Source organism: Pteronotus mesoamericanus, unplaced genomic scaffold (genome assembly GCF_021234165.1).
Source record: "Pteronotus mesoamericanus isolate MK-2021 breed Mesoamerican mustached bat unplaced genomic scaffold, CSHL_Meso_final contig_37, whole genome shotgun sequence".
In the NCBI taxonomy this organism is placed as follows: domain Eukaryota; kingdom Metazoa; phylum Chordata; class Mammalia; order Chiroptera; family Mormoopidae; genus Pteronotus; species Pteronotus mesoamericanus.
In genome coordinates, this window is record NW_026555144.1 from 3,184,219 (window position 1) to 3,200,677 (window position 16,459).

At 34.6% G+C, this 16,459-nt stretch overlaps 1 protein-coding gene across 2 annotated transcripts in view; it reads right to left on the minus strand.

Moving 5' to 3' along the window:
* The window catches only part of RBM41 (RNA binding motif protein 41), a 103,474-nt gene that overhangs the window by 48,021 nt on the left and 38,994 nt on the right, over nucleotides 1–16,459 (minus strand). For both annotated transcript variants that reach the window (XM_054576923.1, XM_054576922.1), the window contains one exon: nucleotides 2,159–2,562. In XM_054576923.1, coding sequence (XP_054432898.1) covers nucleotides 2,159–2,562 — 404 coding nt within the window. The remainder of the gene's footprint in view (nucleotides 1–2,158; nucleotides 2,563–16,459) is intronic.

The following is a 16,459-nucleotide window of genomic DNA, read 5'->3' on the forward strand; positions in this document are numbered from 1 at the left end:
TCTGACCATTATATTGGGTTGTTTGTATTTTTCTTAACTGATTTGTAGGGAGGGATTTCCTTAAAATGACTCAAAAGGCACAAACTATCAAGTAAAATACTGATGATGTAATTATATTAAAATGAAAGTCTTCTGCTTAATGCAAGAAGTGATGTTAAATCAGAAGCGATGTTAAAATGATAAGCCACTCACTGGGAAAATATATTTGCTAAATAAGCAGAAAGGGTTTGTATTCAGAATTTTAAAATAATCTCTGTAAGAAATATGAAAAACTAAACAACTAAATCCTAGGTAAAAAGGAACAAGCAACTTAAAGAAGGTTCTTGAAAGGTTAATAAATGTATAAATACATGCATAATTTCATTGGAAATCAGAAACATACAAACTAAAACAATGAAATACCTTTCAGATGCATTAGACTGGCAAAAATAAAAAGTCTAATATTGCGAAGTATTGACAAGGATGTGAAAGAGATCTCTGAAACCCTGCTCATGGAGTTGAAGATATACATATCCTATATACATAATAATTCCACTCCTAGGTATGTAATCGACAACAGTGATTCTTAAAACATCTCTCAGACCAGCAGCAGCAGCATCTCTTGGGAATTTGGAAATGCAGATTCTCAGGCCTTGCTCCAGATCTACTGAATAAAAATTCTGGGGGCAGAGCCAAGCAATCTGTTTAAACAAGCCTGTCAGGTGATTCTGGTGCATACTAACATTCAATGATTGCTGCAACAAAGCAATATTTTTCCAGCTTTTTTGACTAAGACCTACAGGAAGAAATGCATTCTGGCCCACACACATCTATTCCCCCTTCTCTCATGTGTGTGTGCATATACATGCAAAACAAAACCTTCAATAAACAGTAATTAATATTTATATTTTATTGATATCGATATTTTTGCCGATGGTGACTTACTTATTGTATAGTAATATTTGTTGCAGAATTCTCTGTAATAAAAAAATTAAAAGAAAAAATCTTCAGGAGATTGGATAAATTAATTATACTATATTTCTACAGTGGAATACACAGTTCTTTATAGAATTAGAAATAAATTTCAAAACCATGTATATTGAGTTTAAACATCAGCCCTAGCTGGTGTGGCTCAGTGGATTGGGCGCCATCTTGCGAACTAAAGGGTTGCTGGTTTGATTCCCAGTCAGGACACATGCCTGGGTTGTGGGCCAGGGCCCCAGTAGCAGGTGCGTGAGAAGCAACCACACATTGACGTTTCTCTCCCTCTCTTTCTCCCTGCCTTCCCCTCTGCCTAAAAATAAATAAATAAAATCTTTAAAAAATTAAAAAAATAAAATACATTATAAAAAATAAATGAAAATCAAGTTATAGAAAGGTATGTAGATATAATTTCCTCTACATAGTTTTAAAATATGTAAAATTATATGTTGTTTAGAAATATATAGCTATGTAGTAAAAATATAAAACAAAGATTATTTACAAGTTTACTTAGATATTTGTTAATTTCTCAAAATTTAGAGGCCCTGTATTTTCACTTTGCTCTTAACTACCAGCATCTTAAAGTCATACATCATATGAAAGCCAGGTGGAACATTTGGAGTAGCCAAAGAACAATGAACAATGGCGTGGGGACTGCCTGAGGGAGTGGGAGGTGCTGGGTAGAGGGGGGCAAAGGGAGAAAAATTGGGACAACTGTAATGGCATAATCAATAAAATATAATTAAAAAAAAGAAAACTCACATGATAACAGCAAATCCTACTCACAACCATGAGATCAACAATTGACTAATTTCAGAGGCACCATGGCTCCCAGATATGGTGATTTTATCAACACTACCCGATTTATTATTAGCCTAGGAAACGGGAGGTTACCTTTCCTTCAACTCAGGTCTTCTAGTAGGTATGGGCTACAGTCTATTCAAGATTTCTTTAAAATACTAAGGGTAGCTTAGGACCTTAGAAAACCACAAACAACACCACAGGAAATGCACTACTTATGTAGTGTGCAGAGAAAGAATAGTCAAGATCAAGGAAAAACACAATCACTATGCCTATGTCATAACTCTTTGGTATAATCAAAGTGAACTTAAAAGTATTACTTTAGGTAGAGGTAAATTAAAATGAAATCAACCCGTGTTTTGTTTTGCTTTGTTTTTTTTCTTGGTTTAGCCTATACCTTGTTTGGTTCCCCTGGATTATATGAAGAAAACATAGGAATTTTTCGGATCTCTTCCTCTGACAAACGATTTCTCTGGATCTCATCTTCTGGGACAAATTCTATTGGCTGCGTCAGCTTCTTAGGCCCAGTCCAACACTGCTCAGGTGAATTATCAATAACTTTTGCCACATGGAGACTGGGACTTTTACCCTGTGCTGCCTGTTTTCCCTTGTCCTGGAGTAATGGCGGGTTCTCAGCTGTGCCACTATCTCCCACTGATGTAGCTGAGACCAGTGAGTGGGAAGCAAAGGGTTCACCTCTCATAAGTTGGAACTCTTCAAGACGTTTTTTCATTATCATCTCTTGGTAAAAACTTTCCAGGTTGTTCATGGGATCACCTTTGTTCTTCTTTTGGGGTTCATCTGGATCAAGACAAAGAGATATGGAAGTTCTACAAAGCCTACCAATAAAACCTTTAACAAATTAATAAAAAATTAAATCTTGGATCTCAGGCATAGAAACTCTGCTGGGGCAGGTGTTTACAACCAATGACAATAATATATAGCTATTTTATTGCAGTGCATCTCAAACAAGGCTGGGAGTACACTGAGGCAAGTGAGGCACCTGGGGTACAAAATTTAAAGAAGCGCTCATTCTCAGTCATGCAAGTACATATACCTAACTGATAAGGACATTTGAAAAATGTAACCAGTATGGCATTATCACACTTCACAAAATTAATAATTCTTTAATATCATCTAATACCAAGTTCATATTGAAATGGCCCTGATTATCTCAAAGATATCTTTTTACACTTGGTTGTTTAAACCAGTCTTTGGCTGTTATATCTCTTAAGTGCTATTATTTTAAAATAGTACCATTTCTTTCCCAATCCTCCAACTCATTTTCTCCCCCACCCATTGATTTATGAGAGGAACCCAACAAATGAATGTGACTGATTGTTCTTTATGGTATTATTTAACTTGTTCCTCAATCCCTTCCATTTCTTACAAACTGGCAGTTAAACCTAGAGCTATTCTGTCTAATACAGTATCCACTGGCCATACAAATCTATTTAAATTAATCTTTTAAATGTCAATTTCTCGGTTAAACTAGACACATTTCAAATGTTCAACAGCCACCTGTGGCTAGCGAATGCCATATTGGGCAAAAAAGATAAGGACCATTTACATCATTATACAAATTGCATTGGATAATGCTGATCTAGAGGTTTGATTGGACTCAGGTTCCATATTTTTAGGCAAGAATCCTCCATAGATAGGTGTGTACTTTCTATTATATCATAAGGCACATAATGTTTGGTGGTACCATTTTTAGTGATGCTGAAATTGATCAGTGAACTCAGGTGCTATTAGTTGGATCCCTCCATTATCAAGTTTTCCCATTCACCTTTCATCTAATGAGTTTTACATCCATTGATGACTATTGCCTAGATATAATAACTTATTAGGAGCTGTGAAACACAGCTCTCCTAATTATATTATTTCTTTGTATTTATTATCTAGAATTCTATAATAAACTTACCATCAACTAATTAGCTTCTCTATATACAGTTCATACAGGAAAGGCAGATAAATGTTTGATTTTTCCCATTATTTACCAACTATGAGAGTAATGACTTGGTATCTTAGAAATATCCAGTGGTAACCAATGATTATTTTTAGTATAATTGTGAGATCATGTAGTTTCATATACTTGGTGTGCTTTTCAGTGGGCAAATTACCCCACTTAGGACTACACAAGTCCCTTCTAATTGACTCCTGTATTGCTTTTTAGTTTTGTGGCACAGCAAGCTGCCCCAAGCTCATCTTGCACATTTTCTGACTCTACCCTGGAATATTTCTCCAAGGACTCCTGGCTCCTTTTAATGGGAAATAGTATTTAGAAAGCATAATGCGTTGCTAGGTGTGTTCATTGCCATTGAGTTGTTACTGCTTCTAGGCATTTTCAGTGGACAAAACCAAGACATTTTTTTAAAGAGAAAAATAAATTACACTGGTATTTCCACTTCAAATGTAAGATTATAAGGTTTTTACTCAAACTCCTTGATTTTAGACTTGTATATGTGTTTTCAAATATGCTTAAAATATTGGCTCTTAAGATTAAAAATTATTTATCACCTTTTTTCTGCAATATGTTTCTAGAATTTTAACATTTCAATAACAATACTAATATGACTATTAACAATGAAACTGCTGAATAGTTTTATATTTCTTTGCATTTACCTTTGTCCTTAAAATATATCCCCTTAGGAATGTGCACATATTGTTTCAAAGTCATTTTAAATAATTGCTTCCTCTGTGTTGTTATGCTACCAACTTTATAGTTTTAGGTTCATCTGCTTCAGGTTGCTTATGAATTGTAGAAATTGATGCTTTTTCCCTTTTAAAATTATGCAAAACATTTACGTGGGTCTAAAGTGAAAGCTGTGTTATACGGTACCTTCACAGGTATTTTACTTCCATCTCTGTCCCCTTCCTCTCTCTCCTTCCCTCCCTCACAAAAAATAATTTTATTAGGTTTTGGCTTTATGGTTCCATTGATTCTTTTTTGGAAATATAAGCAAATAGGCATATACACACATACATATGTATATATATGTGTATGTGTGTGTACATTTGTCATTAGTTACATCCCTCTCCTACTGTTTACAACGTACGTTCTGCACTTAACAATATACCCTTGAGATAACTCCATATTAATATGTATAGCTCTTTCCCATCCTTCTGAGAACTGCACAATACTCCACTGAGTGGATGTTCCATAGTTTATTCAACTACTCCCTACTGATGCACACTAGTATTGTATCCAGTCATTTTTGCTGTTATAAATAACGCCCTGACAAACAATGTTGTACATATAGGATTTTGCATTTTTCCAGTACGTCTTTGAAATAGATTTTAAGGTGGCTTTCTTAAAACAAAGGGTCAAATGTGTGTGTACTTTTTCTCTATATTGCTAAATTCCACATTGTATAAGTTGTACTATTCTGCATGTCCACCAGCAAGTTATGAGAATATGTATATGGAAGGATTTCTTAAGTCCCCAAAAGCACTAACCATTAAAGAAAAATGTTGACAAATTCAACTACATTAAAATTAAAAACTTCTGCTCATCAAAAATATCATAAAGAGAAAAGTCTTGGACAGGAAAAGATATTTGCTGCACAAACAACTGATAAAGAATACAACCATTAGGAAAGTGGGCAAAAATCAAAAAGGCTCCTCAAAAAAGATATTATACACATGGCTAATAAACACATCGACAATTACTCAATGACATTAGAATTCAGAGAAGAAAATACTAATAGAAAACTGCCATACTGCTGCAAAAAAATTAAAAAAACAAATACTAATATGACATATCAGTGAGATTGTAAAGCAAATGAAACCCTCATACATTGCTGGTAGGAATGGGCAACCACATTGCAAACCACTATGACGTCATTCACTAATGTTGAATTTATGCACATAAATATGACCCATCAATTCCACTCCTACATATAAACCATAGAAAAATTTGGGTATGTGTGCACCAGGATACAATAATAAGAATGTTTAGATCAGGGGTATTTACAACAGCCTGAAACTAGAAAAAAATACAAGTGTCCTCAGAAGAATCAATTATAAAATTACGGTAAGATTATATAATGAAATCTAACATTCCAGTGAAAGTAAACAAATTTCAGCTACATATGACCAAGTGGATGAATATCTTAATGTATACACTCAAAAATATTTATTCAGTGACTATTATGATCCTGTCATTATTCTAGGTTCTTGAGATACACCAATAAGTAAAGATTTCTATCTTCATGGAGCTAGGTGAATTATTAGAAGGTTCTTTTAGAAGGTTATGATTGCTCTGAAAAAGAAAAATACAGCAGTGTAAGATATGATTGGAAGTGCTAAGATGTGGTAGTGTTGTTGGTTGCACTTTTTATATTGGCCTGGGTGGGTCTCATTGAGAAGGTGACATTTAAGAGAAGACTTATAGAAAGTGAGGGAGTCTACCATGCTGATATTAGAGTGAGGATTCCAAGGTGGTAGTATGTCTCAAAGTTTTAAAAGACTGAAATCATACAATGTATTTCTCTGACCACAATGAAATCACATTAGAGATCCACTACTGGAAGAAATCTTGGAAAACACAAATATTTGAAAATTATACAACACACATCAAAATAACCTATAGGTCAAAGAACTCACACAAGAAATTTAAAAATATTTTGAACTAAATGAAAATGAAAACACAAAATACCCAAATTTGTGGATGTAGGCAAAACAGTGTTCAGAGAGAAATTTGTACCTTTAAACACCTACATCAGAAAAGAATAACGGTTTCAAATTTATAACCTGAGCTTCCAACTTTGGAAACTAGAAAAAGCAAACTAAACACAATTCAAGCAGAAAGAAGAAAATAATAAAGATTAGGGAGTAAGCCAGTACAATAGAAAACAGAAAAATGGAGAAAAATCAATGAAACCAAAAGCTGGCTCTTTGAAAATGTTAAGAAAATGAAAAACCCTTAGCTAGGCCGACCAAGAAAATAAGACAGAAGACAAAAAGGACTAAAACAAAGAAATAAAGAGGAAGCACCATTACTGAACTTACAGAAATGGAAACACTTTTTAAAAAGATTGTATTTATTTATGTTTTAGAGAGGGGAAAAATAGAGGGAGAGAAACATCAATGTGTGGTTGCATTTTGCACGTCCCCTGCTGGGGACCTGGCCTGCAACCCAGGCATAGTGCCCTACACTGGGAATCCAACTGGCGACCCTTTGGTTCTCAGACAGGCGCTTAATCCACTGAGCCACACCAGAGATGGCTAGGGATGGAAACAATTTTAAGGGAATATTATAAATAACTTTAGGGTAACAAATCAGGAAGCTTAGATGAATGGACAAATTCAAAGAAAGATACAAATTAGCAAAGCAGACTCAAGAAGGGAGAGCACAGCTGAATAAATCTATAATAAATAAAGAGGTTGAATTAGTAATCAACAAACTGACTGCAAAGAAAAGTCCAGATCCAGGTGGCTTCACTTGTGAATTCTACCAAACATTTAAAGAAATAACATTAATCCTGCACAAACATTTTCAGAAAAGAAAGGAAGAGAGAATATTTTCCAACTTATTCTATGAGGTCAGTATTAGATGGAAACCAAAGCTAAACATCAGAAAGACACCATACACAAAGAAAACTACAAACCAATATCCCTCATGAACATAGACATGAAAATATCTAATAATATATTAGCAAGCCTAATCCAGCAACATATAAAAATTGTTATACACATATAAGTAGGATTTATCCCAGAAACGAAATACTGGCTTACTATCTAAAGATCAATCAATATAATACATTATATTAATAGATTAAAACTTTAAACCATGTGATCACCACAATAGGTCCCACAAAAGAAGTAAACAAAACCCAACACCCAGGACTAACTAGAAATTGAAGGGAATGTCCTCAATCTGCTGCAAGTGGTTGGCTGAATAGAATGGCTCCCCACCCCAAATGTGTTTACATCCTAATACCTGGAATCTGTGAAAAACTGTTATAGGGAAAAAGGGACACAGATGGGATTAAGATACAGCTCTTGAAATAGGGAGATTATCCTGCATTCTGTAGATAGGCTAAATGTGATCACAACAGTCCTTATAGGAAGGAGGCAGGGAGTCAGGGACTGAGTGGGAGATAGAAGTAGAAGTTGGAATAAGATGAAGAAGGGGTCATGAGCTAATGAAGAGTGGTAGATTCCAGAAGCTGGCAAAAGTTCCCCTAGAGAACCCTAGAAGGAATGATTTTAGGACTTCTGACCTCTAGTTCTATAAGAGAAGAAATCTGTGTTCCTTTAAGCCACTAAATTTATGGTAACTAGTTACAGCACCCATAGGGAAGTAATATATTGTTAAAGAGCATTTTAAAATATCTAGAGCTAGGATCATAGTTAATGATTAAAAAACTGAAAATGTCCCCCACCCCAAACTGGGACCAAAGTAAGAATGTCTGCTTTCACCACTTTCATTCAACACTCCAACACTGTACTGAAGGTTCCAGACAGTGCAAATAGACAAAACAAACAAACAAAAAAAAAACTTTCAGATTACATAGGAAACTTAAAACTGTCTTTATTCATAGGTAACATGATAACATGATTGTCTGTGTAGAAAATCCTATCTACAATAAAACTACTAGAACTAATAAAAGTTTAGTCACAGAATATAAGAACAATATACGATAATTAACTATTTTTCTATATATTTATATGCAACTCAGAAAATGAAATAACAGTTATATTCACAACAGCATAAAATGACTAAAACTTTTAGAAATTAATAAAAGTGTAATATTTATAAACTGAAAACTATAAAACATTGCTGAAACAAATTATAAAAGATCTAAGTAGATATTCTATATTCATGGATTAGAATACTCAAAATCATATTAAAGTCAATTTTCCCCAAATTCAATTACAGAGTCAACACAATCCTTATCAAATTCCAGCAGGCTTCTTTTGTAGAAAAATCAACAAGTCGCTTCTAAAGTTTACATGGATACAAAGGACCTAAAATAAACCAAACCAATTTTGAAAAAAAGAAACAAAGTTGGAGAAGTTACACTGCATAATTTCAATACTTGCTATAAAGAGATTCAGAACATAAGGATAGGTATTTAGATCAATGGAACCAAAATGAATGTCCAGAAATAAACTCTTACCTTTATAGTCTATTGCTTTTCCACAAAGGTGCCAAGTCAATTCAATGGGGGAAATAATGGTTTTTACAATAAATAGTGCTAGACAACTGGACATCCATTTATAAAAATATGAACTTGGACCCTTTATCTCACACACCAAAATTAACTCAAAATGAATAATATATCTACTTGTAAGAACTAAAACTATAAACATTTGCTGAAGAAAACAAAGGATATCTTTCTGATCTTGAATTCAGCCAAGATTTCTTAGATGTGATACCAAAAACATGTTATAAAGGAACATATTGATAAATTGAACTTCGTTAAAATTAGAAAATTCTGTGCTTTAAAAGACACCATTAAAGTAAAAAGACAAGCTACAGAATGGAAGAAAATATCTACAAATCATATCCTATCTTATACAGCCCTTATATTCAGAATGTATAAAGAACTATTACCACTCAATTCTAAGAAAACACACAATCCTGTAAAAAAAAAATTGGTGAAATACTTGACTAGAACATTTCAAAGAAGACATATGAATGGCTAACAGAAAAATTAAAAAAAAATATTCAAGATTATTTGTTATTATAGAAATTCAAATTAAAACCACAATGAAATATCAGCACATACCCACTAGAAAGGCTGCAATAAAAAAAAAAAAAAAAGGCAATAACAAGCGTTGACCAAAAAAATGCAGACGAGTAGGAATTTTACTCTCCTGACTTTTACTCCTGAGAGAGTAAAATGGTATAACTACATTTGGCAATTCCTCAAAAGGTTATACATAGAATTACCATATGACCCAGAAATTCCAGTCACTCAAGAGAAGTGAAAACATATCCACACAAAAGCTTGTTCATAGCACTGCTCATAAGAGCCCTAAATTGGATACAATCTAAATGTCATCAAGTGGGGAAGGGATAAACAAAATGGGGTATATATCTATACGATGGAAAACTATTTAGTAATAAAAAGCAGTGACTTTTTGAATGCTAAAACATGAACAAACATCAGTCACATTATGCTACCTGAAAAAATCCAGATTCCAAAGATCACTCACTAGAAGGTTCCACTTGTATGAAATATCTAGAAAGAACACATTTACAGAGACAGAAGGCTTGGGGTAGATGTAGAAGTGATTTACTGCAAATAGGCTCATGGAAATTTTGCAGAATAGTGGAGATAACCAAAAACTGAATTGTAATGATGATGTACAATTCAATAAGTTAACTAGAAAATTACCTAACTGAAAATTTGACAGCAAGTGAATATCATGTGTTAGTTATATACCTCAATCAAGCTGTTTAAAAAGAAAAAATCTATTCAGTCTCACACAATGTTCGAATAGAAAACAGAGAAAGATACATTGAGAGACATTAAAGAATAATTAAATGAATAAAAATATATACTATATGCACATCTGAAGATTTACATTGAAAATATGTAAATTGTCCTCAGTTTATTTAAATACTTGATGGAATCTTAATCAAAATGAGAGAGAGAGAGAGAGAGAGACTTGACAAGCTGATTCTAAAATTTCCATGGAAAAGCAAAATGCTGAAAGTAGACAAAACACTTTGAAGAATAAGGTGGAAGCAACTGTTCTTCTGCTGTACCAGTAATCAAAACATTTAAAAAGCTAAAGTGTGTGATACCAATCTTTCAGTAGCCAAAAAAGACCAAAGGAAGAAAAGAGGGCATCCAGAAAAACATCCATGCATATATGAACACCTGGTATATGATAGAACTGGCAATACAATAACAGTGCAGGGACAACAATTTCAATATATGGTGTGGGGATAGAGGATTACCTATATAAAAATAAACTTGAATTTCACTTCATATCATATACATAAATCAATTCCAGGTACATTAAAGATTTAAATGTGGAAAAAAAAGTATAGAGCTTTTAGAAAAAGAATAGTATCTTTCTGAGTTCACATAGGAAAGGATTTATTAATCAAAACACAAAAAGCACTAGAGAGGAAAAAAATTAATACATTTCATTATTAAAAAAATGAAGAACTTTTATTCATCAAAAGACACCATAAAGGCAGTAAAATGATAGCCATATAATGAGAATAGACATTTTCAACACATGCAACCAACAAAGAGAAAGTATCCACAATAATAAAGAACTAGTACTAGTTTATAAGAAATGCATGTAAGATTAGAGAAGAAATTTGAAGACACAATATTCATGACATAAAACCACAACACTTTCCTAGCTCCCTCTTCTCTGTAGGTACACTGAAGTTAAGTAGCAATCACTGAGATCTACCATATCCAAAAGCTTTGGGGCTTAGCTATTGCTTTGATATATACCTAAGTGACCTTTGAACCTGGACTGCATCTGGAGGACACAGATATAAACAGATGGAAAGACATTCAGACAGGAAGCAGACATTTCCACATTTCCTAAATGGGCAAAATAATTAATTAAATAATCATTCATAAAGAAGGCTATCCAAATTGATTAATAAATGTGTGAGAATGTTTCCAACCTCATTAGATATAAAAAAATGAAATTAAAACCACAGTGAAACAAACAATATAGGCCTGCACTCTTGAAAAATATCAGTGTCCTAAAAGACAAACAGACACACACAGAGACAGGAAAACTGTTCTAAAGCAAACTAAATGCAATGTGTAATCCCTGGTTGCATCCTAGATTTAAAATTGAGAAATACAATTACAAACTGAATATTAGATAATGTTAGTGATTATATAGAAGAATGTTCTTAAGAGATATATAATGACATATTTAGGAGCAGAACCTCTTAATGTCTGAAACTTTCAAACAGTTTAGCAATAAACAAACTATACACGTGGACATTCTTGTGTAGAGGAAGAAAGAAGTAAAGCAAAATGCCAACGGTTGGTAAATGTTGATGAAGGATGTGGGTGTACTATTCTTTCATTTTTTTCTTCATGTTTGAAATTTTTCAAAATGGAAGGTTTAGGAAAACAGCACTTTACTAAAGACTAAAAAAGGTACTATAAACGAATGCTAATTATTAAAAAAGGAAAAAAGAACACAATAAAAGACAAGTAAATACCCATTAGACTGGAGTCTGACAATATCCAGTGTAGACAAGGATATGGAGCAACCTGAACCTTCACATATAGTTGGTGAGATTTTAACTTGGGAGAATCTGTTCACAAAAGAGCTAGCATCTGTTAAAGAAGAAGGTGTGTGAAGTTTTCACCCTGCAATTCCACTCCTAGGTACACCCTGAGAAACTCTTGCACATGTATCCCACAATACATGTACAAGAACGATCACAGCAGCAGGACTGATGCTTACAGCTCGCTGAATGAAAACAACCCACTTATCCAACTTCTTACCCAGTAGAATAGGTAAGCAAATGTCGGTATGTTTGTATAAAGAAATACTTAATACTACTGCAGAGAAAATGAACTACGGTTACACACTGAAGTATGGCTGAATCTCACAAATATAATGTTAAGTAGAAAAGGAAGACCCAATACATTACACATAGTGCAATTCACTGACATAATGCTTACAAGCAGGCAAAACTAAGCACTGTCTAGTGTTGTCTATATGGATGGTAAAGTGTAAAGAAAAGCAAATAAATTATTTTCACAAGATAGGGCAGTGGTTATTTCTGGTGGGCAGGGGGTTGTAATTTCTGAAGGGCATACAGAGACTTCTGGAGTACTGGCAATGTTTCACTTCTTGATGTAACTGATCACGTTTTACTCTTTGCCATGATCCATTTCATTACAAAAATATTGCATTTTTTTAAAGGAATAAGAAGTGAGGAAGGAGAAATAAGTAAGTATACTCGGTTGAACAGTATACCCCAAAATTCATTTCCACCTGGAATGTAACCTTATTTGGAAATAGGGTATTTACGGATACAATTAGTTAAGATAGGTCATACTGGATTAGAGCGAGCCCTAAATCCAATAACTGCTGCTCTATTAAGAAGGCCACGTAAGGACCCTCACACACAGAGAGAATGTCACATGATGACAGAAGCAAAGATTGGAGTCATACATTTACAAGCCAAGGATTGCCAGCAACCACTAGAAGACAGGAGAGAGGGATGGAACAGATTCTCCCTCAGAGCCTACAGAAGGAACAAACCTTGCCAACACCTTGATTTGAACTTCTAGCCTCCATAATTGTGAGAGAATTTCTGTTGTTTTAAGCCACCCAGTTTGTGGTATTTTGTTAAAGCAGCCCTAGGAAACTAATACAGACTGTGTACTGGGAAGCGGGGTGCTGCTGTAACAAGTACCTAAAAACATGGAAGTGGCTTTGGAATTGGGCAATGGGTAGAGGCTGAAAGAAATTTTGAAGTGCTTGACAGCAAAAGGTTGGTTGTCTTGAAGAGGATTGGTAGAAAATATGGATGTTAATAGCAGTTCTGGTGAGTGCTCAGATGTAATGAGGGTAGTAGAGAAAGCCTCGATCATCTTAGAGAACACATATATAATCATGAACAGAATGTTGCTAGAGAAGTGAACATTAAAATTGTTTTTGGTGAGGTCTTAGAAGGAAACAATAAACATATTACTGGACACTAGAGGAAGGGTGGTCTTTTTTTATAAAGTGGCAGAAACTTGGTTGAATTGAGTTCTGCTGCTGGATGAAAAGTATAACTTGTAAGTGATGAATTTGGATATTTAGTGGAGATTTCCAAGAAAAGTATGGGAGATTCAGCCTGTGTTCTCCCTGATGCTTGTAATAAAATGGGAGGAGAGATAAATTGAGAAAGGTCCTGTTATTAAAATAAAAAAGGAAGCGGCATTTGATAATCTGGAGAATTCTCAGCCTATCTAAGCTAATGTGCTTTAGAAACAGGGCCAGTTAGTGTGGCTGGACAAACTTTCCCTCAATAGATTAGGTGTGTGACTCATGGATCCAACAAACCATCTGAGCAGAAACCAGGAACAGAAACAGAAAGGGCTATCGTGAAAAAAATCTGTGAAAGCTCGTATCTAATGGTTGAATCTCTTGACATACCTGAGAAACTGATAAGGCTTTTACAAATTTTATAAAAGCATAAAGAGTGCCAGCATGGTATGAAAGTGACAGAGACAGGACAAGATGAAGGATGACTCTGAGGGCACAGCCACAGATGCAAAAACTAGAGAGGATGGGAGGCCGAGAAAGGGAGGCTGTCCCGGAGGCCCAGGGAGCGAGGCTACCCCTGGGGCCAGAAGAGAGAGCACTGAGCCCAAAGCGTTTTTCTTAGGCCTTGAAACCTAATGGTATTTGCCATGCTGGGCCACTAACTTGCTTTAGACCAGTAACCCCTTTATTCCTCCCCTCCTTGCCCTTTCAGAATGGGGATACCTATCCTATGCCAGTCTCACCACTGTACTTTGGAAACTGGTATCTTCTCTAATTACGCAGGTCTCTGGACAGAGAGGATTTTGCTTAGGATGGGACATACTCAGAGCCTAATGGAAATCTGATTTAGATGGTTTAGATAAAGAGATTTGGGACTTTTTGAGTTGATATTTAGATGAGACTTGAGACTTAGATTTGATGCTGGGACAGGGAAGACTTTTGGAAATATTGTGATGGGGTGAATGTATTTTGCATGTGAAATGGATATGAACAGTTAGAGTTCAGAGGGAGGATTGTGCTGGGTTGAACAGCATACCTCAAAACTCATATCCATCCGAAGCCTTATAATGTAACTTTATTGGGTCTTTGCAGATTTAATTCGTTAAGATGAGGTCACATTGGATTAGGGTCAGTCCTGAATCCAGGACTAGTGTTCTTATATTAGTGTTCAAACAGTGGCCATTTGAAGACAGAGACACAGACCCACAAGGAGATTGGCACATGATGACAAAGGCAGAGACTGGAATGATGCATCTACAATGCTAAGGAATGCTAACAACCACCAGAAGCCAAGAGACAAGGAATGATCTTCTAGAACCTTCAGAAAGAGCATGACTCTTCCAACACTTTGATTTCAGACTTATAGCCACGGTAAGAGGACAAATTCTTGTTGTTCTAAGCCACTAGATTTATGGTAATATGTTATGGCAGGCCTAGAAAAATACTACAGTGATTATAGAAAACTCTTCCATGAAATTCTGTTGTAGAAAGAAAGAAAAACTGTTGATACACACGATATGAATGAATCTCAAAAAGATTATGGTGAGTTAAAGAAACATTATAAAAGAATACATAGTGTATGGTTTCAGTTATCTAAGTTCTAAAACAGGCAAAACTATACTAAAAAGATTAATACACTATTTGCTTCTAGGGAGGAGGTAATTACTGAGAAGTATAATGAAATTTCCTGGGGTGACACACCTTCTCTGTTTTAATAGGGGTAAGGTTACACATATGCAGTGGTGTGGAGATGGGTCAATGATGGCACATCTCCTTCCAACTCCCTGTTCAATGATAACAATTGGTAGCTTAAAATTGGCTATAGTGGAGTATGCAAACCATGGAAACTGCAAATGATACAAATCAGAGCCTTTTTCTTTCTGAAGAGCTGGATGTTATACGTTTACCAACACACCTCTACAGAGATGTACACATTGGTCATAAGTCACCAAATGAACACTCAAGATTTATGCATTTCATTTCATTCAAATTTTAAATCAAGGAAGCACATAAATATTTAATTCTAACTAACAATATGCATACTGAAGTATTTAGAGGGAACATATATTTATGTTAACTTTTAAATATATCAAAAAATAAGACAGATTCATAGAGGGGTAGAAAGGTATGCGATAAAGTAAAATATTAATGGTAGAATCTAGTTGGTAATGTAATAGATGTTTGTGATAAAATTCTTTCAGCCTTTCTGTCTCTGACAATTTTCATTAAAGACTGGAAAAAATGTTTTCCCATTTGGTTATCAAAAATATTAACATAGGTCCTTAATTCTATCTTTTGAGGGCTTCAATTTTTATATTCCATTTTTAAAACCAATTGCTACTTATTATGGTATATGATGAAGAAAGGGAATCTAAGTGTATTATTTGCTAAAGTAGCTAAATAATTGAAAGGCATTTTTAAAAGTCATTTTTTAAAAATAGTCCATGGTACAAGCATGTAAACCATGGAAACTGGCAAGTGGTACAAACCATATTAACATCCTAAAAGGAAAGAAGCAATACTGGGGATAACTAATTGAGGCCTCTTGGGGAAAGAAGAGGAATAGGATCCAGCACAAAGGTATAAAGATTAACCTTAGGCAGGAAAGAAGTCCCCAGCATTGAGTTGAGATGGAAAAAAACAAAAAAATGAGAGTTAGAATGCAGAAATTAGCAGAGAGTCAGGCAGAGAGTAGATGAAAATTCTTGCCAACAGCAGTGTTTCCTTTGAAGTAGGAGGAAAGACTATCTGTTAAAAATAATGAAACAGTAGAATGGGAATGAATAATGAAGATCTAAAATAATACTTGTATAGGGACGAAACAGAGAGCTTACTAGGGACTAGGAGAGACACTGCTGAACAAAGAAGAATGCTCTAGACAATACCAGAGATGAGAAACTTGTAGGAGCACTAATCAACAAAGTTACATGATTTTTCTCCAGTAGTGCTCAAAACCCATCATGCAGAAATAAAGAAGGCAATT